This window comes from Mustela nigripes, chromosome 7, assembly GCF_022355385.1.
Source record: "Mustela nigripes isolate SB6536 chromosome 7, MUSNIG.SB6536, whole genome shotgun sequence".
Taxonomy (NCBI): Eukaryota; Metazoa; Chordata; class Mammalia; order Carnivora; family Mustelidae; genus Mustela; species Mustela nigripes.
Genome location: NC_081563.1, coordinates 6,314,328 through 6,337,609, shown reverse-complemented (window position 1 = coordinate 6,337,609; position 23,282 = coordinate 6,314,328). Strand labels below are relative to the sequence as shown.

The 23,282-nt window shown below is 38.9% G+C and overlaps 1 protein-coding gene across 1 annotated transcript in view; it reads left to right on the top strand.

Moving 5' to 3' along the window:
• YWHAQ (tyrosine 3-monooxygenase/tryptophan 5-monooxygenase activation protein theta) overlaps window positions 1-22,929 on the top strand; it is a 36,486-nt gene extending 13,557 nt beyond the window's left edge. Inside the window, exons 3-6 of the mRNA XM_059405132.1 lie at window positions 17,000-17,123; window positions 19,792-19,955; window positions 20,171-20,266; window positions 22,196-22,929. Coding sequence (XP_059261115.1) covers window positions 17,000-17,123; window positions 19,792-19,955; window positions 20,171-20,266; window positions 22,196-22,255 — 444 coding nt within the window. The 3' untranslated portion in view covers window positions 22,256-22,929. The remainder of the gene's footprint in view (window positions 1-16,999; window positions 17,124-19,791; window positions 19,956-20,170; window positions 20,267-22,195) is intronic.
• The last annotated feature ends 353 nt before the right edge of the window (window positions 22,930-23,282 follow it).

The window sequence follows — 23,282 nt, the reverse complement described above, 5'->3', positions numbered from 1 at the left end:
GCCCTATGCCAGGCGCTCTGCTCAGCGGGGAGCCTGCTTCCTTGCCTCTCTGCTTACTTGTGATCTCTTTCTGTCAAAAAAAAAAAAAAAAAAAAAAAAGATTCATCATGCCTTTTTATGCCTGAATAATATTCCATTGTATGGATGTACCACATTTTTTATCTAGTCATCTGTCTTTGGACATTCGGTTGCTTCCATCTTTTGACTATTTGAAATAATGCTACTATGAGCATTCATGTACCCTTTTTTCTATTTTTTTTTTTGAAAATTTTTAAAAGATTTTATTTATTTTAGAGAAAGTGAGTGCATGAGTGGGGGGAAGCATAGAGAGAAGCAGAGAGGGAGAGAAAGATGATCTCCAGCAGACTCGTGGCCAAGCACAGAGCGCCGGATATGGGGCTTGATCCATGACCCATGAGATCATGACCTGAGCCAAAACCAAGGCTTAACTCACTGGGCCATCTAGATGTCCCTGAGATTTTATTTTTAAGTAATCTCTGTACCCAACGTTGGACTCGAGCTAACAACCCTGAGATCAGGAGTCACATGCTCCAACAACTGAGCCAGCCGGGGCCCCCCCAGGTACGTTTCTGTGTGGACATCTTTTCATTCTCTTGGTCCTATCCCTGGGTCATATGATAACACTGTTTAGCCACTTGAGAAATTACCATAGTGCCAGAGTGCCTGCACCATTTTAAATTTCCACTAGAGTTCCAGTATCTCTGTATCCTCACCAACAGTCATAGTGGATATGAAGTGCTTTTGATTTGCATTTTCTAGATGATTAATGGATGTTATGCATATTTTCCTATGCTCACTGGCCATTTGTCAATCTTTGTAGAATTGTTGATTCAAATCCTTGATCATTTTTTAATTGGGTTGTCTTTGTTGGGTTGTAATAGTACTTTATTTATTCTGGATACCATACATTTATCAGTTATATAATTTACAAATATATTCTCCCATTCTGTAGGTTGTCTTTCACTTGCTTGATAGTGTCTTTTGAAACACGAAAGTTAGTTTTGATGAAGTTCGGCTTACTTGTTTTCTTCGGTTGCTTGTGCTCTTGGTGTAATATGTAAGGAACCATTGTCTAATCCAAAGTCACAAAGATTTACACTTATGTTTTCATCTAATATTTATAACATCTTGGGTTTTACATTTAGGTTTTTGGTCCATTTTGAGTCCGCTTTTGTATATGGTGGGAAGAAAGGGATCCAACGTTCGTTCTTTCCATGTAGTTATTCAGTTGCCTTGCACCAGTTGTTGAAATGTTAATTAGTATATCCTTGATCTGCAATTCTCAGCTTATGGAAAAAATAATCAAATGGTTTGGCATAACAATTCACTTAAGGAAAACTTGTGGCTACACCATCCTAATGCTCCAGCCAATTGTTTGCCCAAAACACTCTGGAGCTTGTTTCCATCCCTCTGCTTACTGCTATTCTCACGTGTACAGCTTTCCGTCTACTGTTTCTGTGTGTTAAAATCACATGTGTCCTGCAAGATAATTTAGGTGCCCCTGCACTCGTTTTGTAGTCAGTTACAAGTTATAGCTTATTAATACTTTCACATCTGTTATCTTAGACTATTCTGTGTGCAATTATGGATAAATGAGATGTGTTTACTTGTATGAGAACTGAGGCCAGTTAGCTGTGAACTCAAATTCAGTTTGTCTAGAGAAGTGCTGTTTGGGGCGCCTGGGTGGCTCAGTGGGCTAAAGCCTTTGCCTTTGGCTCAGGTCATGATCTCAGGGTCCTGGGATTGAGCCCCGCATTGGGCTCTCTGCTCGGCAGGGAGCCTGCTTCCTCCTCTCTCTCTGCCTACTTGTGGTCTCTGTCAAATAAATAAATAAAATCTTTAAAAAAAAAAAAAAGGAAAGAAAGAGAAGTGCTCTTTCCGTTTCCACTGCCTTTGTTGTAAAGCCTCCTTCTGCAGACCCCATTCTTCGGAAATCTGCTCTCCTTTCTCTGGATTCTCTTGTGTGGAAATAGGGGCAAAGTGGGGCCTTACGTAAGCACGTTCTTCAGCTAGAACAGCTGCCTTTTATCTCTTTCGATATATGCTTCTCTTGCTTTAGAAGACTTGGGGGAGGAAATAATCACTGACTGTTAGAATTTTGTAACTATTACCATGTTAGGAGGAGTCCAGGTTCCTGAATGGGACTTAGGAGACTCTTCAGCCTCTTTTCTCGACCTTCCTTCCCTCTGCTCCAGCCACAAGGAACTACTTCCTGTTCTATACTGTGAACTTTCTTACCTTCGTAATTCTTTCCCTGTGTAAGAATGTGTTGTTCTGTTAATGTAACATTTTCTTTCTCACCAAGCCTTGTTGTGAGGCAAAATTCCGTATGGTTTGGAGTTTACCGATGTCCTGAGTTCCTCTTGTGGCTGCCCCCAAAACAAATTACAACCAATTCAGATCAGTATTGGTAAGCTTTAAGGGTATGTGGGAATAAGGACTTCATCTTTCTTTTCTCCTCTCTATACTATAAGCACTACTTTATTTTTCAAGGTTATTTTTTGTGCTGTACCCAGTAGTTCAGTTGAATGTAATCAGTCAACCATACAAATTTGGTTCCAAATGCAGAATAATTTTCTTACCACAGTTTCTTTTTCTTTCTTTCTTTTTTTTTTTTTTTTTTTAGATTTTATATATTTGTTTAATAGATCACAAGTAGGCAGAGGCAGGGGGGAGGGCAGACTCCCTGCTGAGCAGAGAGTTGATGGGCTGGACCCTGGGATTATGATTTGAGCTGATGGCAGAGTCTTTAACCCACTGAGCCACCCAGGTGCCTCCTTACCACAGTTTGTTAAATTCCTTTTGACTCTGTTCTTCTCTTTGTGCCCTGTAACAGGGCTGGTAGACTAGAGCTGTGTGTGTGTGTGTGTGTGTGTGTGTGCGCTTATGTATATATTGCAGAGATAATTGTATGTGGTATAGCTTAGCCACAGATGGAAAAATTAGTCTGCAAATAATTATATAATTTCTGTAATGTAGAAATTGCTTAATCCAATTTGTCATAGACTTAACAAAAGACAAAGTTCATATGAAAGTATACTGGTATTTTGCTAGTGTAAGCTATTACTGAATATTGAGAGCTCTGGAATTTTTTTCTGCCTTTCCTCTCTGCTTGTTTATCGTGTGATTGATTGATTGATTGATTGATTGATTTTAGCTCTTTACTTTCTTTTGCCCACAAAAATAATTAAGCACTTGATTGTATGAACTAATCTGGCTTACTTTTTTACTTTCATTATAACTAGAGTAGCACATACCCCTTTGGGTCTGCAGAATCCATATTTATTCTCTAACCATGATGACAATTTATCATGACACAGTAGTCATATTGATTTGTAAATTTGACAAATATCCCAGCCAGTGTTGAACTTTATGTCTTTGTTACCTTTAGAATTACGTTTCAAAAGTTTGAACATAAATGGTGGTTTTTAGTCTATCACTAACAATTCTTTCTCCCAAGAATGCACATGCACATTCATGAGTACCCTGGAGTTGTATGAATTTTAGTAAATAGCGACTATTGCTGTAATGGCCTAATAACACTTTTTCAAGGATTCCCCCACTGCCACCAATGTCAGGATAAAGAAGAATTCGTTTGTTTGGCGGGAGTGCCAGATCACTAAAACAACAGTAGTGTGTAGTGTCCAGTTATGGTCCAGGATTTGTCCCCTTAGATGGGCTCCACATCTAATTTGTTGGTCCAGTGAGAGTGGAACTGAGAGTATGATGGTCTAGTCATGTTTATTGCCTACGGATACATTTACAGGAGGAATCGAATTTAGCATTTGGAAATTGGTGAGCATAGAAATCCAACAAAAGGCAATAGTTGGATAATCTCAATGACTCATTACTCTGACACCTGCTGCATTCAGCCTCTGTAGAGGTAATCTGCTGTTACTGTGCCAGTGGACTGTGTTCGTGGACCTAAGAATAGGTCCTCAGAATAGTGCTAGAGATGACTCCGTGTTTGTTTTCGCACTCCCCCAAGTACCTGCTGTTGCCAGCTTCTACTGCACTGCTTGCCGGTACTCTTTCCTTCTGGCATTTGGGAGGCACCTCTCCCTGCTGTGGAAGGAATGGTAAAGGTCGGGCATCAGTCAAGACAGTGCTACCCAGTATATATGATACACTGGAGAAGGTGGATTTTTCTCCCAGCTTCACCTTGCTCGTGCGATGGCAGCGGGGATGAGTATCTCTTTACCATTTATGTGAGTTGGAGGCTGTAGGTTAGAGTCTGATCTGGAGGATGATAAGTGTGAGCCTAGAAATTTATTCTTTCTTTAACCAGCCCTTGGGATTTTTGAACAGGGGATTATTAACAAACCCAGAATGGAATTTAAGGTTAATCTGGCAGCAGGGTATAAAATGGATTAGAGAGAGAAGACCGCTAAAGCCTGGTAGATCAGTTAGGTGATTGGATTAGTTGAGGTGAAATGATAGGCTTAACTTGGGTAATAGAAATAGGAATGGGACTGAGAAGACCGATCGCTGCACTGCTACCGAGGCACAGTCGGTAGCGCTTGACCTCAGCTGGTGGGCTGGGGAAAGCAGAGTGAAAGTCAGGGGCATTGCTGGCGGCTTGCGTAGCTAGGAGATGGAAGAGGGTGGTGGGAAGAGTAAAGTAGGAAGAAGGAATGTAAATATAGAAACAGGTTTGGAAATAAATTTATTTCTGTTGAAGGCATAGTGAGATCTATTAGATCTAATAGAAAATCATTTACAAATGTACGAGGATACTCAACTATGTAACGCTACAGGGAAGTTGGGAGTGTGAATGGCTTGCTGGAGGGGTTGTATTACCTCCCTGAGTTTCCTGCACTTCAGAGTACAACCTTTATCCTTGTGGATTCAAACACACTGTGTGGTTGGGGGGGTTGGTTCAGGGGTAGATCCCAAACAGTCAAGATGATGTGACTGGTATATAAAACCAAAAACATTATTCGTCTAGAGTAAGGGATAACTAGCACAAAACTTGACAGTACCTGTGTTGGTATGACCAGTATGTTCTCTTTCAGTAGGCAGATAGACTCACCCAGAAATCAAGTCATCATCAGGAAGTTATTTCATAAATGTGGCCTCATGATGAGGAATTCTGTGGCTGTTCAAATGTGTAATGGCCATGATGTCTACAGCAAGGCATGCGTTTGCCAGTGGGTTGATAGACTGTGGCTCACACTCCTTGCTATATATTGGATTGTTTTCTTCATCCTCTTCTGTTCCATGTCTCTTTCTGTTCTTTCTGATTGATTAATCCTTATTTTTAAGGTATATTTACTTTCCATTATGTCAGATTATAGTCAAGTCTTGCATTTTTATTAATTTGCTATACAAATTTTCATATATCAAAACTAGAAAGTCTTTTCCTTCAGTGGGTTACAGTTCAGGAGAGGAAGATGCATGTTCCCAAAGTATACCATGCTTATTGGTCTGAGGTTTCCAAGTGAAATCTAGACTTGGATAAAATTACATCCATGGGTTTGGGTCACTGAATATCAGAGGGCTAGGGGAGTAAGACCAAAGGAAACATCAGGATGATACCCATGTTTCCAACCTAAGGCAACTGAGTGCTTTTTCTAAGAAAAATTGAGTAGGGGAGGAGAGTCAACACATTGTGTTCACAAGGCAAATTTTATTTTTTAATGAGTAAAGTTTAAAGTCCTAGTGGCCCATCCAGGGTGTTCTGTGTGTGTGTGTGTGTGTGTGTGTGTGTGTTTGTGTGCCCACGCACAAGTGCATGTGTTGAGGAGCCCTCAGTCTAGTGTGTGAGAGAAAGATGTGTGTGTTGGTATATGTTCTTTGAGGTTTATGTACAAGCAGTATTCTGAGTAATTTGAATTAATTCACTTAATCTTCATGACAGCCCAGTGAAGTAATAGTGATTGGCATTAACTCTGTTTTATAGATGAATAAACTGAGGTACAGAGCTGTAAAGTAAATTGCCCAAATAAGCAAGGGGCAAATTTCTGAGTCATTAACATGTAGATATTGGTTAAAGTCATGCCAATAAATACTTCAAATTAACCTATACCTTGTCAGTTACTTTAAAATGGATGTGAACTCTTGAAATATTTGAGATTCTAGATTATTCTAATGAAACATTTCTTCCTGATAGCAAATTTTCATAGTCATCAGAGTTTTGAAAGTGTAGCCATAAAGGCAGACACTTGTTTAAAAAAATTACTATACTTAAAAATGTAGATAATCCTCTAAAAGAGAGTTGGGAGACACACGTCCTTTTATAGCCAACTCAGTTCTTTGCACATACAACGTTTGAGAGAATTTCTGTCTTTCTAGGTAATCTGAAATACTACCCACTACACACATTATGTATCACACATGTATTGTTATTCAGAATCTTCACAATAATGCTGTGTTGTTACAGTTTTAGGAGTGTGGAAACTTCACAGATTAAGACCAGGAATTTTTCAGTTACTTGAAATTTTAGTTACTGTAATTATTCTAATTGGTGCCTTCTCTTTTATTCCATTACTTCTTCCTTCCCACTCTAAAAGGGTTCTTTCAGTATAGGTCTGAGTGGGAACTTCTGTCTTTGTCTGGATAGATAATTTATTTTGCAGCTGACAGTTGATTTTCTCAGCACTTTGAAGATACTTGTTTTCTGATGAAAAATCAGTCGTCAGTCATATTGTTGTTTCTTCCTTTATAGGTAATGTGTCATTTCTCTGGTTGCTTTTAAGAATTTTCTTGTCTTTGGCATTCTTCAGTTTTACATGAGGGTCTAGGTATGAGTTTATTTTTATTTTCTTTCTTGGGATTCAGTGTGTGTTTCTACTCGGAAGATTACTGTCTTCTGTAGTGTTACTGGGAGAGCCTCAGCCTTACTCCTGCATTCGTGAATAGCATCTCTTCCTCATTCTTTCTCGTCTCTCTAGAATTCCTATCACATATTATCTTAAACATCTTTTTTTTTTTTTTCCTTGAGAGAGTGAGACAGAGTGCGAGGGGAAGAGGGAGAGAGAATCTTAAGCAGACTCCATGCCCAGCTCAGAGCCTGACCCAAGACCTCTACCTGAGCCAAAATCAAGAGTCAGCGCTTAACAGATGGAGTCACCCAGGCGCTCCTAAACATCGTATTTTAGACCTCTGTTTGCATCTTTAGACTTATCCATAATTTTCTCATCTTGTTAGTTATTTGTTCTGTGTTCTGATTAGTTTATTAAAATGGGCCTTCTATTTTACTAATTTTTTCTTTTAATTCTAAAAACCTTTTCCCCTCCCCCTTCACTTCCAGACTTCCCCTTTTTAAAAAAAATTTATTGTATCATGTACTTCCCCCTAGCTTCTTATTCCTTTTTTTTTTTTTTAATCTTTTTTGGTTATTTTAATCAAATAAAAGTGTCAGACTTCTACAGAAACAACGAGAATGTTCTAATAACTCATAACCCAGCTTCAGCGATTATGAATTGTGTTTTCTTTATATCCCCACCAGAAACACTCCTTCCCATCCACCCCTCTTTTGAAGCTAGACCTGGGCAGCAGCATCTGTTTAATCCGTAACTACTAAAATGTGTATCTTTAATCATTTTTAACATGCTTATTTTATGTTTTGTTACACACTCATTTTCTGAGTTCTTGGGTACTAACCTCTTGTTTGCGTGCTGATCCCTCATTATGATGAGTTTGTTATTTTCAATAGCAGGGATGTAGTTTTTTCCATGGAACTTGTGTGTGTCTTGGATTGTGGAAGCATATTTGCGGTGGTTTGGTGATTCGTTTCTGCGGGCACACTAGGCTTTGCCCCATTTCTGCGTACATGTTTAGCTTGTGGACTCACACGTCATGTATGGAATAAAACTCTGAATAGCACCTGCACGGGACATGGGTTCAGGTTTCACTTTGTTATGGGAGACTCTGCGCACCGGCCTCAAAGCCCAGGAAATAGTTTTCTTGCTATTTCTCAGCGGTGACAGACGGAAGTTTTTCTAGGCCCCTACTCCCTGTACACAACCATTGTCATTATTATAAACTGACACTTTTAGAGCTCTTTGTTTTATCTTTCTGTCTAGCACCTCAAGATCTCCCTTTCTTCTTTTGGAGCTCTGTTACAGTTTTTCTGTTTTATTTGCTTCTCTTTGGGATTTTGTTTATTTTTTAGAAGGGAAAGTCTGCTCAGTCTCCCTATGCTGCCAGAATCAGAAAGTCTTGTTTTTGCCCATCTCTTTGAAGATAATGAGTCACAGATTTCTGAAGTACTCCATATTAAATTGATCGAGGTATGTTCTGTCTCTGTGTGTGGAGGTATTTTTTTCTGATATACTGCCATTTGGGTAGCAGTTAAAATATGTTACCGTTTGGTGAGGTCAGGTGGACAGCACAGTAAACCTGCATTCAGACTTGTATTTTAGTTAGAAGTCTTCTGTTCGTGAATTTTGTGTTCAAATTGAATAAGTCCCATTAATTTGTGCTTCTCATATTGGTCAGAAATGTTGGTAATATGATATATGACTTAATATAATAGAAGATATTAACAAATGCTGTTTAATTGCCAGTCTTTAAAATACATGAGATTTATATAAGATACATCTGGGAACTGAACTCATATCATGAACTTATAAAGAGTTTCTACAAATCAGTTTAAGAAAATAGCAAATGATGTAGATACAGTGTTAACAGAAAAGGACATTCAGCTGGTTTGACTTCATTTATAATAAAACTACAAACAAAACTCTAATAATATATTTTTCCCTTACAGACTGGAAAAAAAAAAAGAACGTTTTTTTTTCTGAGTTCAGAAGATGTTGAGAACTAGGAACATTCAGAACATTGTTAGTGGGATTGTAAATTGAAAACGGCCTCCAGGGAGGGCAGTTTATCCTTAGCATAAAGTGTACATTTGGTGCATTGTGGGAAATATCAAAAGTTGCCTGTTTGGTGGACTACTATGCAGTCATCTGTGTACAAAGAGGCAGTTATATGGATATGGAATGATCCAGAGGGGTTATTATATGGAAAAAGCAAGGTATAGAGCAGTGGTATAGTATGGTGACATGAGGGAGGGAGAACATGGATTTTTAAATGTATAAAATATCTGGGGGAATGTACAAGAAAGTAGTAATGATGGTTTCCTTGAGGGAGGGGAAGAACTGGATGGCTAAGAACCCAGGGAGAGGAGAGAAGCTTTATCACTTTCGAATTTTCTGTGATGTCCATGTATTATGCATTATTTTAATAGAAACCAGAGTCTTACTGTGCTTCGAGAAAATACAGATAAGGAAGGGAGAATCCTTCCCCTAAATCTAAAGATTTTATTTCTTTGATAAAGAGAGAAAGAGAGTGTGTGAGTGCATTGGGGGGGTGTGGAGCAGAGGAAGGGGGTAAGCAGACTGCTGAGCACGGAGCCCAGTGCAGGTCTTCCCTGTTCAATTATTCTTTCAAATAACTCCATCTATAACTAGTATTTTCTGTGTCCTTAACTAAATTAAAATGAAGTTAGTAAGTAATATACCTACACATAATTTTAAATATACATTAAGACTAATGGGAGAAATAAAAGGAATTTGTAGTAAAACAATATGTATTTCCATATGTAAGTGTATACATGTCTAAAGTGTAAAGCATAACAAAGTCAGATGTTGCCCCTAAGAATCACCGCGAGTGCCAGAACCTTCAAATACAGATTCCAGTCTGTACTAGAGTCTCTCCCTCTGCTCCTCCCACCCGCCCCTCCTTGCACACATGCACTCTCCCACTCTCTCATAAGTAAATCTTTAAAAAATAAAAATAAAAGCTGTTCAGGGGTGCCTGGGTGGCTCAGTCAGTTACGTGTCTGATTTTTTTTTTCAGCTCAGGGTCATGATCCTCAGGGTTGTGAGATTGAGGCCCAAGTCAGACTCCTTACTCAGCCAGGAGTCTACTTGAGATTCTCTTTCTCCCTCTCCCCTCTGTCCTCTCCCCCCAATAAATAAATCTTTTTAAAAAAATAATAAAAAACCAAAAATTTAAAAATGTTAAGAGAAAGAACCGTTACTATTAACATGACTTCACCTTCCGTTCTCAGCACATGCCTAAAAATGTTAGCACCTTCTATGCGAATGTTAAGTGGTAGAGCAAGAGATGTAGTTCCTTACTTTTTAGTATTGAAATAACGCTCTGAATTACGACTGATGCCTTATCTTGAGAAGGAGTATTTATCTTCCGAAGTGGGGTACTAATTAAGAATGAAATATGTAGTGGGGCCTAGGTGGCTCAATGGGTTAAAGCCTCTGCCTTCGGCTCAGGTCATGATCCCAGGGTCCTGGGATCGAGTCCCACTTCGGGCTCTCTGCTCAGCAGGGTACCTGCTTCTAACTTCTCTCTCTCTCTGCCTGCTTCTCTGCCTACCTGTGATCTCTGTCAAATAAATAAATAAAATCTTAAAAAAAAAGAACGAAATATGTAGCAGGCTTAAGCTGGGGCCGTCCTGGGCTAACCAGGACATACTACTCCTGTGGTACAATTTACTGTTGAAATTTTGTTTGTTTGTTTGAAGAGTCTTGAGATTTGATACAAGCTTTCAAGTAAAGGAAGTAACGGACCAGAATAGGCTTTGCAACTTGAGTTTGAACTGTAACTGATCTCATCTGCTGGTGTGATGTCCACTAAATCACACAGCCCTTGGGATCTCTCACATTGGTCATTGACCTCTTATTTCTGAAAAGCTTTACTACATTCTTTTTTTTAGCCATCCACCAGAGTTGGAGTTCAACACTTGGATTCCAAGACTTGACAGTTCTAAATCAGTAAAATTTTTTTTTTTTTTTTTTTTTAAAGATTTTATTTATTTATTTGACAGAGAGAAATTACAAGTACACTGAGAGGCAGGCAGAGAGAGAGAGAGAAGGAAGCAGGCTCCCTGCTGAGCAGAGAGCCCGATGCGGGACTCGATCCCAGGACCCTGAGATCATGACCTGAGCCGAAGGCAGCGGCTTAACCCACTGAGCCACCCAGGCGCCCTAAATCAGTAAAATTTTTGAATAGTGCAAGAGCAATTAATTGTTCAAGGCATTCATTTTATTAAGGGTAGAAATTATTTCCATGGATTAATTGATGCTGTGAAATCTGATCAAGTTGGATCATGTTTTGGGTGACTTGTTGCCTTTAGGCAACTCAGCCCTAGCCTCCTGTACTTAAAATGGTAATTTCTGAGAATGGAAGGCCTTTGGATCTTAATACTTATTATATATAAAGAAACAGAGTTTTGAGAAGCTGTGATTTGTGACAAGATCAAAAGCTAATGACAGAAGTCACTTTCATGAATGATAATCTATTTCTAAAATCATACATTCTAAAATAACCTAAAGTTACTCTTGTCCTTTATCTTCGTCTGTCTTGGATCCACCCTGTAATTCCAACCTGTCACGTGCAGCTTCTGAAGGATCCCCTTGGCACCCTCAAATCGGGGTGGTTATATTTGCATAATTTCTTTCTGGATGAAATATGACTTCCTTCTTGAGTCTTGAGTTTTACTTTGATTTCAGTGTCTTGGATTAATCAACCTGAGCAAGAGACAGTCACTGTCTAGAGACTGTTCTTCATACCTACCATGTCAGTGGCTCTTTGTACTGTATATAATACTTAAAGTTAGAGTGTTAGAAGTTTAGCTTTTACCACTTAGTAAATGTTCCAGTTGTTAAATAATTATATTGCCCTCTGCACCATATTCTTTTGTTTGGTTTTGTTTTACTAATTATATATCTAACGTATAGCCAAATGCTCTTAGATATTTTGGGCTATATTAATCCTTATTTTATAGGGTAGTAATTAGAAATACTGGCTCTAGTTTCAGATTCTGGCTCCATTTAATTAATTTTATGATTTTGGACTTATTTCTGGACTCTAGTGTTTGTTTGTTTTTTTTAATTGTCAGTGGTTGTTTATATGTAAGTGATACAGAAAGTGCTCAGGATGGGACTTGGCACATGAAGGACACTGGGATCTTGCTGAGTCAATAGATACAGTTTTTATATGGTAATGTGTGCTGATTAAGCTGATAAAAATATGCAGATGATGATTAGTATATATGCCCTAAAGTCAGAGATCCAGTGTGTTTAATTAATGAATTTCAAGTTACTAATAGGAAAAAGAATATTTTTTGTTTCCTTTTGATTATTTTGTTTGTATTTTAAGGCTTTTCATCAGTTAACCTACTCTTCTCAGTAAATCTTGTTTATTAAGCTATATAATGAGGGACAGAAGCCAGTTTATTTTGTCTGTAAAACAGAAACCACTTAAATGAATTTAAGGTAAAGATACTGTTTTAGCTTGTTGAATTCCAGGGAATATTACCATCAAAGCCTGATGAATTGTTCAGAAAAACTGTTGATACTGGGTGCCTGGGTGGCCCAGTCCCTTGGGCCTCTGCCTTGGCTTAGGTCATGAGCCCCGGATCGCGCTCCCTGCTCTGCGGGGAAGCCTGCTTCTCCCTCTCCAACTCCCCCTGCTTGTGTCCTTTCTCTTGCTGTGTCTCTCTCTGTCAAGTAAATAAAATCTTTAAAAACAAAGTCCAAAAAACTGTTGATGTGATGATTATATGCCAAAATAATTCACTCTTAGAGTATGAATGAAGTTTTGTTTTCTTCCTAGCCTTTTCTTCAAGACATGGGGTTGAAGAGGAATGGTTACTATGACTAAATCTGCGTCAGTATTAGTGCTGGACATTTTCATTTCTTACATAGTTCTTCACAGTTTTTCTGATACAATTCTCTTTTTTTTTTTTTTTGCCATCCTATCTGTATGAGATTAAGCTTATTCTAAGGTCCTTTAGCATCTCTTAAAATGAGCTGTATAGGCACTGATATTTTTTCCTCTGACTTTGCTCAGGTTTGAGTTTCTGTGGTCTGGAACTCAGTTATTAGTCCGTCTTGTAATTTGGGCAGTCCGTCTTGTCTGACTCTTGGTTTCATCTCAGGTCATGATCTTGGGGGTCATGGGATTGTGCCCTGTGTCGGGCTCCATGCCCAGTGGGGAGTCACCTTGAGATTCTTGAGCTCTCATATAAATAAATAAATCTTTAAAAATCTTAAAAAAAAAAAAATCTATGGTGCACCTGGGTGGCTCAGTGGGTTAAAGCCTCTGCCTTAGGCTCAGGTCATGATCCCAGAGTCCTGGGGTTGAGCCCCACATTGCATCTGGCTCTCTGCTCAGTAGGGAGCCTGCTTCCTCCTCACTCTGCCTGCTTCTCTGCCTACTTGTGATCTCTGTCAAAGAAATAAATAAAATATTTTTTAAAATCTTTAAAAAATCTAAAAAAAAGAATGCATCACTTGCCTTCTACCCAAGTCATTGTCTGTGTTGGAGGGAACTACCAGCTTAGCTCCCCAGACCTTCCAGGATCATAAAATCTGTGGGTTGAAGATCTACAAAAGGGATCTCATGCTTAATCAACAAGAGTAACACACAGGAGAAATTAGCAGGGGAGCTTTTAACAGATTCCCTTTGTGGTTAACAGATTCCCTTTCTTGTGACTTCTTACAAGTGACCTTATGTGGAAAGATTTCTTATGCATATTGAGTTTTTTTAATGATTTTTTTCTGAAGTTGTATACTTAGGCTATATATCTTAAATATTTATAGTCCTTATTCTATCTGGCATTAATAATTAATACTGGTGTTGATACTACTTGATAACAGCCATGATCAGTTTGGTAATACTGAAGCAGAATCCAGTCTTTTGGGGCTAAAATACACACCTGTGCTACTGATAGCATGTGGAAAGACAGAAGTGTTCTGTAACTGTTGTTTTCCTTCACAACCGTCTAGTGGCAGATGATGAGGAACCATGTGACCTGGCTGACCCTCCAGGAGGGAAGTGATGTAAAGTCACTTTACAAAAGCCGGTGTTGTCAGTCACATGTAAATAGGGAAAGGAAGAGTTTAAGCTCGAAAGTGGCTGTAGTTACTAGTGCAATAGCTGTTAAGCAGCTTTCCAAAAATCTTTGCAAGGCCAGGAAGCCATCGTCATGAGCACGCGCACATCTGGCTGTGGGACCGAGAGCGGCAGATAGTGCTAGAATCACATCTCTCCTCTCACCACTCCGCTCGGGCTTTCTCAGCCTCTTCTCCCACGTTTAATCACCAAGTGCTACGTGTTAAAGGTACCGAGTAGCCTTTTTGTGTGACTAAATGTCTTCACCAGAGTTGGCACCTTTTTGGAGATCCTCTGAGATCTTGTCTTAACAGACTGACTCACTTGGGAGAAAAAGAAAAGTGAGAGGCACTTTGTTTTATGTTACAGTTTCTCAGTTTGGGTACAAGCAGAGGTGGTGATTACCATAGAATAAATACTGTGTTTGCATTATTTAATACAACTTCTCAGAATCCACTCTTGTTTGGTTTTTCTTTTAAGATAGGGGTGACTAGGGCACCTGGGTGGCTCAGTTGGTTAAGTGTCTGCCTTGGGCTCAGGTCATGGTCCCAGGGTCGTGGGATCGAGCCCCACGATGGCTTTCTGCTCATTTGCTCTCTCTCACTCACCAATCTCTCAAATAAATAAATCTTTAAAAAGAGAAGATAGGAATGACTGTGAGTCAGTTTGAGATTTGAGAACAAGTAAACTTTTTTGGCAGTCTCACAGGGTTGTCCACCCTCCCTACAAAAATCCTAAATTCAGGTGTTCCCCAAAGTAGTTTTTGAACTGAAAATCATCTGTGATAGATAAAAATGGTATTCGAGTAAAAAGTTAAAGTTGTACAAATTTCTAAGATTCTGAGAAAGAGTTTCTCAGGTTTATTTATTTGACAGACAGAGATCACAGGTAGACAGAGAGGCAGGCAGAGAGAGAGAGAAAGAGAGGAGGAAGCAGGCTCCCTGCCGAGCAGAGAGTCTGATGTGGGGCTTGATTCTAGGACCTTGGGAACATGACCTGAGCCGAAGGCAGAGGCTTTAACCCACTGAGCCACCCAGGTGCCCTACATTTTAATAACTATTAAAATTGGTGATGTTGAGCAGAAGAAATTCTTACAACCCAGTCTTTTGAATCTTGTCTCAGTTAAGAGGATGGTGCTTTGGAGGCATTAGTTTCTACACTCGCCGCTCTTGTTTGGGTGTGGCCCTTCCTGACCTCTATTGCTGCGTTCCTGGTCCAGCAGCTTTCCAGACTGAAGCCACAATTTTGATAAGAGTTTGCCAATTTTATAATATATAGCCTTCAGGGGCTTTGTGAGCTAATTTTAAAATTAAGAATTTTGCCTGAGCTTTAGACTCTTTTTAAAAATATCTTTATGTAAGTTGTAAAAATTAAGAATTTAAAATGTTTTTCTTTTTTAACATTTTTGTTTATTGTCTTCAAAATAACTTACAGATGTAACCACTGCATTTTGTTTAGGCCATTTTTAGATAAACAACAGGAAAGTTCTTGCGTTAGAACTACATTTTCTAAACTTTTCCTTAGCCTTTTTTAAAAGTCTGTAAACAATCTTTTACTTCTTTGGTAATATACTTAAGTGAATTTGAAAGTCTTCACTGAGTTCCTCCAAACTTGTAATTCCGTATTGTAGTTGGTATCTTTATGTAATGTTTAGTTGATAATATGGGAGGCTATTTTTCCAGAACGCAAGCATGGCTGTGTCAGTGCCTTGCTTATACTTTGTAACTAGTGTTGCATTGTCTAGATCAGTACTTCTCAAACTTTGCACCTAGGCAGAAGAGTGGGAGCACCTGGCTGGTTAATCACTAACATTGAGTACTTAATATGCGGAAACTATACCATGCTTTCACATCCATTTACTGGTTTTATTGCCCAAACAAACCTGTGAGGTACAGGTATTAGTATCTTAAAATTTCTATGAGAATTTTATTTTCTTCCATAATATTTTTCATCACAAAACAATTTTTACTTACCATCACATAAAATCGATAGTCCAAAAAGATCTCTTTCATATTTGACTTCTGTGACTTTTTTGTTTTAAGTGATCTCTACGCCCAGCGCAGGACTGGAACTCAAAACCCGGAGATCAGGGCTGCATGCTGCACTGACTGAGCCCGCAACTTTTTATTCTTCTGCACACCTTGTGCATATCCCTCAGTTTGAGAGGCACTAGCTCACTGGTTCAAGGGTACGTTTCTTTGAATAAAATAGAGAATGAAGACGTACTTAATTGCTAACCCGATTTTTTCAAGTAATTGATTTGACATGACTGTCAGATTGCTCTGTGTGTCTCTAGACTGCTGTCTCTTGGTCCCTGTACTTAACCTTATTTCGGATGAGTATTGCTCTGCAGAAGACCTTGAAAATAGCCAGTCCTGCTCTGGGCCACGCTGGCTGACTTGTTCTGTGCCTACACTGTTCTTCATACTTGATGTCTTTCCCCAGTCTGAAGTGGCTGGCTGGCTCAGTCAGTAGAGCAGGTGACTCTTGATGTGGGGGTTATGAGATCAAACCCCGTGTTAGGCCTGGAATTTTTTTATACACACACACACCCTAAAAAAATATGACTGTACATCCCACTTTCAAACTGCTACAATCCTGCTCTCTCCTTAACAAGTCAAATATTTCTTCAGGGGCAGCCTGTCTGCGGCAGCCATCACCAGCACAGCTAGATGCTCTCTCTGTGCCACCATTGTCCCTTAGTCACATATCTCTTAATGCCTGGCGTATGGTAGTGGTGTACTTACTGCTTTTCTTATTAGATTGTGAGCTCTTTGAGGGCAAGAACTTTGTTTTCTTTATATCCCTTCTGGCAAATACAGCGCCTGGTCCCCAGCCAGTACCAAGAAATGCTTGAATGGAGGGTGAATAGACTTGACTTTTTCTGTTTAGTCTTTGATGTACCCTGGCTCTACTGTTGGAAACTGCCTTGCTGTGAGCCAGACCATTCAACTCATGACAGTCACAGGGCCCCTGCTCTCGGCCCAGGCTTCAAATCCAAGGCGGGATGGTTGTAGTTACTGTGGTAGTTCATGATTCAAATGCATATCGTTGTTCTTGTCTGTAATAAAATAGCTTTTTATTAGTACCTGATATTTTATCTTCTTTCTTTCAGGAATTGTTGGATAAGTATTTAATAGCCAATGCAACTAATCCAGAGAGTAAGGTCTTCTATCTGAAAATGAAGGGAGATTACTTCCGGTACCTTGCTGAAGTTGCATGTGGTGACGATCGAAAGCGTAAGTATGTTTGGTTTATGGGTGAAATTGAAAATAAAAAAGGAAGGGAGGATAAGTGGGACACTGTAACGGTAATCTCTGTGTAATCTCCAGGCCCTCTGTAACTTTTTAAATATCTTGAAATCCTTAAAAAAATAATAAATCTTGGAATCTTTGTAAAAGAAAATTAATAACGTTACCTTAATGTTCTGAAAAATAAAAACAGTCTCAATTTACATTATGTGCTGTTTTTGAAAAACTCAAAAGCTCTTTGATAATAATCTGCTAAGATATTATTTAAAGGAGGCTTACTCATGGCAGCCTGGGTGGCTTAGTTGGTAAAACACCTTTAAGCATCCTACTCTTGATCTCAGCTCAGGTCACAGTCCTGAATTCAGGCCCTGCGATGGGCTCCACACTGGCGTGGAGCCTACTTAAAAAATAAAAGAGGTATAATCTTTTATACCTCAGAATTTGGTTCAGCATTTTTTTTTTTTTTGGTTCAGCATATTTTTGCCCCCTAGTCATTTGCATATGATTTGAGAGATTGTATTATAACATGGTCCTTTGTATCATTGTACCTTGAAACTTTTTTTTTTTTTTTTAATTTTGTTTAATTTTGTTTATTTGACAGAGAGTGAGTACAAGTAGGGGGAGCAGCAGGCAGAGGGAGAGGGAGAAACAGTCTCTCCACCAAGCAGGGAGCCTGACACGGGGCTTGATTCCAGGACCCTGGGATCATGACCTGAGCTGAGGGCAGACACTGAATAACTGAGCCCCCCAGTCACCTGTGTACCTTGAAACTTAATTGGAAGTTACAATCAGATTAAAGAAACAGGATGTTGTACTTCTGTTTGACACTGTTATTTATTAACTACTACCTACCTATTTCGAAGGATCATTACGTGTACTGCGAATTTTATATAACCAAATTTCTGAGGAAGAGTGGTGAGATGAGAGGATTGCTGGTATATAATTTGTCTTAGAAAATATAGACACAGGGAAGAGAATACCTTAATTGCTGGACTTGATTGTAAAAAGAAAATCAAAGTGATTTATTAGCAGTGGACTCCGTCTCCTGGAGTTAGCAGTAGCTGAGGTCCTGTTAAATATTGTGTATGTGCCTGCTCATACTTAAAAGTTCTAGGTAGAAGTTGCACCTAATTCCTTATTTCCAGTAAGCTCATTATTCTTGTTTTTAATCTTGCCCCATCCAAAAAGAGTGTGTACTCTCAAGGAGTTACCGTGGCTTTGTGCCCTCACAGAGAGGTACTAACAAGAGTGGAACAGTTTTTACCATCCCAAATACCAGTGTAATTGTGAAGCTACAAAGAGGACACTGTCATATTCTGCTGTGATAAAATTTGTATACTTAACTTAATGATGCATAATTTCTGTTGCCTTAAAGATAGCAAAACTGAAAGTGACAGATATTTGCAAATCATAAGGGATGTCTCTGGAATACTTAGTTCCAGCATTAATCTGATTTAACCTTCTCTGGCTCATGGCATTTCTGTTCTTATCCATAAAATACTCCAATAGTCTGGGACTCATAGATAGTCTATATTTACAGCCTAGGAGCTGAGACACCTTACTGTTACTCATGATAGTATTTCTTTCTGTGCGAAACAGCAAGAACTCCTTACTATGTGAGGGCTGTACCAGCTATATTTAGATCAATAAATGTGCCACTTCAAGGGAAGAAAATGCACATATTCACACCATAAAAGGCTCACTTTACATTTCTGTTTGGTCAGTATTTCTAAAGCTGTATGTAATGGGCCAGTGGTCTCATTGAGAAAACCTCCTTACCCTTTTGAAAGCATGGGTACAATCAGAGTAGTATTGGTCATACTTATTGAACAGTTTTTTCAGGAAGGTGACATTTTTGTCGGCCAGTATTCAACCTCTGGTCAGAGTAGATTTTGTTCTTTATACTGACACTTTTATATGGCCTTTCACATAATACATCTTGATAGCAAGGATCAGTATTGTCTTCACAAATCACAAAAATAGAGATTTTGGTGGTGGTGATCTTTGTAAAGTGTTTCTGTTATTTTTAGAAGAGGTATTAGAGCCAAATTTTTTTTCCTAGCGTTATTGAGATATTATTGACGTATCAAATTTTTTTAATCAAATTATTTTTAAATTGATGCATTTCCAGTTAGTAAAATTAAAAGATACCAAAAAAGAAAATTGTTTTAGTCACAGATTTAGAAAAATTGATTGAATTGTCTCATGTTGTTGGGGTTTTTTTAAAAGCTGAAACAAGCAACTTGTTAAAGTAGTTTCTCAGTAACCCAGTAGGAGGTACTGTTTTGGTTTACTGCTATGCTTTTAAAAGAAGGCCACAGAACGGGGGCGCCTGGGTGGCTCAGTGGGGTAAGCCACTGCCTTCGGCTCAGGTCAAGATCTCAGGGTCCTGGGATCAAGCCCCGCATCGGACTCTCTGCTCAGCAAGGAGCCTGCTTCCTCCTCTCTCTCTGCCTGCCTCTCTGCCTGCTTGTCATCTCTCTCTGTCAAATAAATAAATAAATAAAAATCTTTAAAAAAAAAAAAAAAAAAAAAAAAGAAGGCCACAGAAAAATCTAGCTCTGCATGAGTTAGTAGCATATTTTAAAGGCTAATACGCTCTCTGTATACTTGACGGATATTTTCAGTATTGTGCTTTTATTTCCCCCCTTCGCAGAAACGATAGATAATTCCCAAGGAGCTTACCAAGAAGCTTTTGATATAAGCAAGAAAGAGATGCAGCCCACGCACCCAATCCGCCTGGGGCTGGCTCTTAACTTTTCTGTATTTTACTATGAGATCCTTAATAACCCAGAGCTTGCCTGCACACTGGCTAAAACGGTAAGTTTCAGGTCATTCTCAGAAATTCCTTCCCATACTGTTAAGATTGTTATCATAAACTGGGAATCTGTGAAAATGATTCCACTGAATTTTGTTTTTAATTGATAGTAGAACATAAAGTGGATGTTTAGCTATTTTATAAAAATGGTTTGTAATTGTAATCAGTTTGTGTTGACACAGATACTGTTTACCATGGGTATTGCGATTTTTCTCAGGCTTTTGATGAGGCCATCGCAGAACTTGACACACTGAATGAAGATTCCTACAAAGACAGCACCCTCATCATGCAGTTGCTTAGAGACAACCTAACAGTGAGTTGCTCATTCTTTTTAATTTCATTTCCTTTTTAAGAAAAAAGGTATTTACATTCTACTTCAGCCTCCCTGTCTTTTGAGGTGGGTTGTGTAAGAGCTACACTCTCTCTCAGAAAATGAATGTAGAGATACGCAAGTAAAAGTATTCAGTGCTTGTTAGTATATTGTATTGGCCAGCTGTTCTTCTGCGGGCAGATTTCCAAGTTGAATGGGCATTTTATCAGACCTAGCCCTTCCTGAGAAGGTACTAAGACTATAGGAACTCTTTTTTTTTTTTTTTTTTTTAAGATTTTATTTATTTGTCAGGAGCGAGATCGAGCACAGACAGACAGAGTGGCAGGCAGAGGGAGAAGCAGGCTCCCTGCCAAGCAAGGAGCCCGATGCGGGACTCGATCCCAGGACACTGGGATCATGGTCTGAGCCGAAGGTAGCTGCTTAACCAACTGAGCCACCCAGGCATCCCTAGACTATAGGAACTCTTAATAATCCTCACTATATCATTGGAACAAAAATGTTGATAAATTATGTTAATATAGAAAGTTGTTGTGGTTGCAATATTTTCTTCCCTTGGGTAAATTAGCTACAGCAAGTTAGGCACTATAAGCTTTCCTAAAATCACTTTGAAGTGCTTGGTTTTAATAAACATTTATCTTGTGAAATCTACCATGTCTTACAGGCATTTGACGGGATTAACCCTTACCCTCCATTTATCGCACCTATGCCTCTGGGACAAAACTTGTTCCATTTAATTGTCTTTGTTTTCTTTTGTTTCTCTCCCTACTTCTTGGATGGGCAGATAATGAAGGGAAAAGTAATGGAGAAAAAAAAAAGAATTTCAACTTTACTTAGCTTCTTTTATAGGTGCGAATAAATTTGATATGTCAAAAATTTTAGACAACATGTGGCAGAGGGCACTGTGCCTTTTAATGTGAGTGTGATTCTCCACGGCCTCAGTTTGGACCTTTATCTTTTGCTGGAAAGGATTTTTTTTTTTCTTAAGTTAGTATCGTATCTGTTCAACTTTGCTAAACAAGGAAATTGTGACACTTCATTCCCAGCCATTAGAATTCCCGGTTCTCGTGGTGACAGCAGAACCATGAGCATAAACCACTTCCATAGAAGAAAAGCTCTGAGCCAGTACCCCTCGGGAATACCGTGGAGCTGCTGTCTCTCTTAGTTGGCTTTGTTTTATTTCTCTCTTACAGCGCTTTAGAGATACTTGTTTTTGTTTTTGTTTTTAAATTTATTTTAGTACATTAACTTAAAGATCTATAAGATTCTAGCTTTTCTAGAATGCTGGAAATACCACTAGTCTCCTGGTGTTGCTGTAGGCTGTGGTCAGTAGCTGTTGACGATTGCCTTCTTTTGCTTCATCATTCCATCCTACAGTTGGAGAGTTCCTTGGAGATCTTAACATCCTGGCTAATGCAGGAAGGCTTTGTGCATCTGCATGCCCGCTGCTCCTTTGTTCTCACTTCGTCACCTGCTGCCACTTAACCCTCGGCCAGAGGTGCAGTAGGTCTGCCCCTTTTCCATACGGTGGACTTTCAAATATTTGGAAACTGCTATCATGACGGTAGTTCGCCTCCCCCTTAAAATTTTTTTTTGCCTTATTCATCTCATAAATTATATTTCAGTAGTGCTTTCAGAAGAGCATTGGGCTGCTGCAAATGGAGAGAACTTTAAATTCTAAGGATATTGCCTTTTTTGTTGTTTTGATGTTACACTTTTAAAAGAGAAAGCTTGAAAAATGTACTCAAATAGTGTATGATTTTGTATCAATTTTAAATACATAGTGAAAGGTTTACAAAGATACACTTTGGAGGAGGAGTTGGTGGTGGTTGAGATTTTGAGAAATCTTAACATCCGTTCTTAGTCACGGTCTCTGTTGTCTGGATAACATTATGATTTTTTTTTTTCCCCTAGTTATGGACATCAGACAGTGCAGGAGAAGAATGTGATGCGGCAGAAGGGGCAGAAAACTAAATGCATACAGGGTGGTCATCCTTCCCCTCAAGAAACCTTTTTACTCATCTCCATTCCTTATTCCATTTGGATTTCCTATAGCAAAGAACCCACTCATGTGTATGGAATCAACTGTTTATAGTCTTTTCACACTGCAGCTTTGGGAAAAACTCCATTCCTTGATTTTGTGTTTGTCTTGGCCTTCCTGGTGTGCAGTTACTGCTGTAGAAAAGTATTAATAGCTTCATTTCATATAAACACAAGTAACTTCCAAACACTTCTGTAGAGGACTAAAAATGTATCTGGTATTGAAGTAATCTGAACCAGTTCTGCAAGTGACTGTGTTTTGTATTACTGTGAAGATATGAAAATGTAGTCATTACAATTTACAAAGTGTTCTGCATAACTTCCTAATTTCTACATTCCCTCCTTCCCTCTTCAGGGGTTTACTTTCCGTAAGCAACTTTTCCATGCTCTTAATGTATTCCTTTTTGATAGGAATCTAGAAGTATTCGATTGAATGGAAAAGCATTTGGCATTTCTGCGCTGGGGGTCACAAATTAAAATGCCTCCTGTATCATATATGACGGAGGTCTTGTGTATCTGTGACAACAGGAGGTTTCCTTATTCATTCTTCATTTGCTGCTGTTTAAGTTGACAACTTCCCTTCCCAATAAAAATTCACTTACACCTTCTGCCTCTGTAGTTCTGGTGTTCACTTTACTGTGTAATAGAAATAGCACGTTGCTGCAAGTGTACAAGCATTGCTTTTGGCAAATGAAAGTGCATGTCATTTCTTACTACCCTAGAAAGGGGAAATGAAGCACACAAGTCCAGGTCTAAAACGTTACTACTTTTCCAAGCAGATTTATGCACATACGAGAGGGTGTCCGGTTTGTCTAGTGCCTGTCGTGTAGAGAGTTGAACCACAATTGTGTGTTGCTGATCATTGACTGTAGTCCCAAAAAGGCCTTGTGAAAAATGTTATGCCCTGTGTAACAGCAGAGTAACGTAAAATAAAACTACATTTTATAAACCATTCACTATG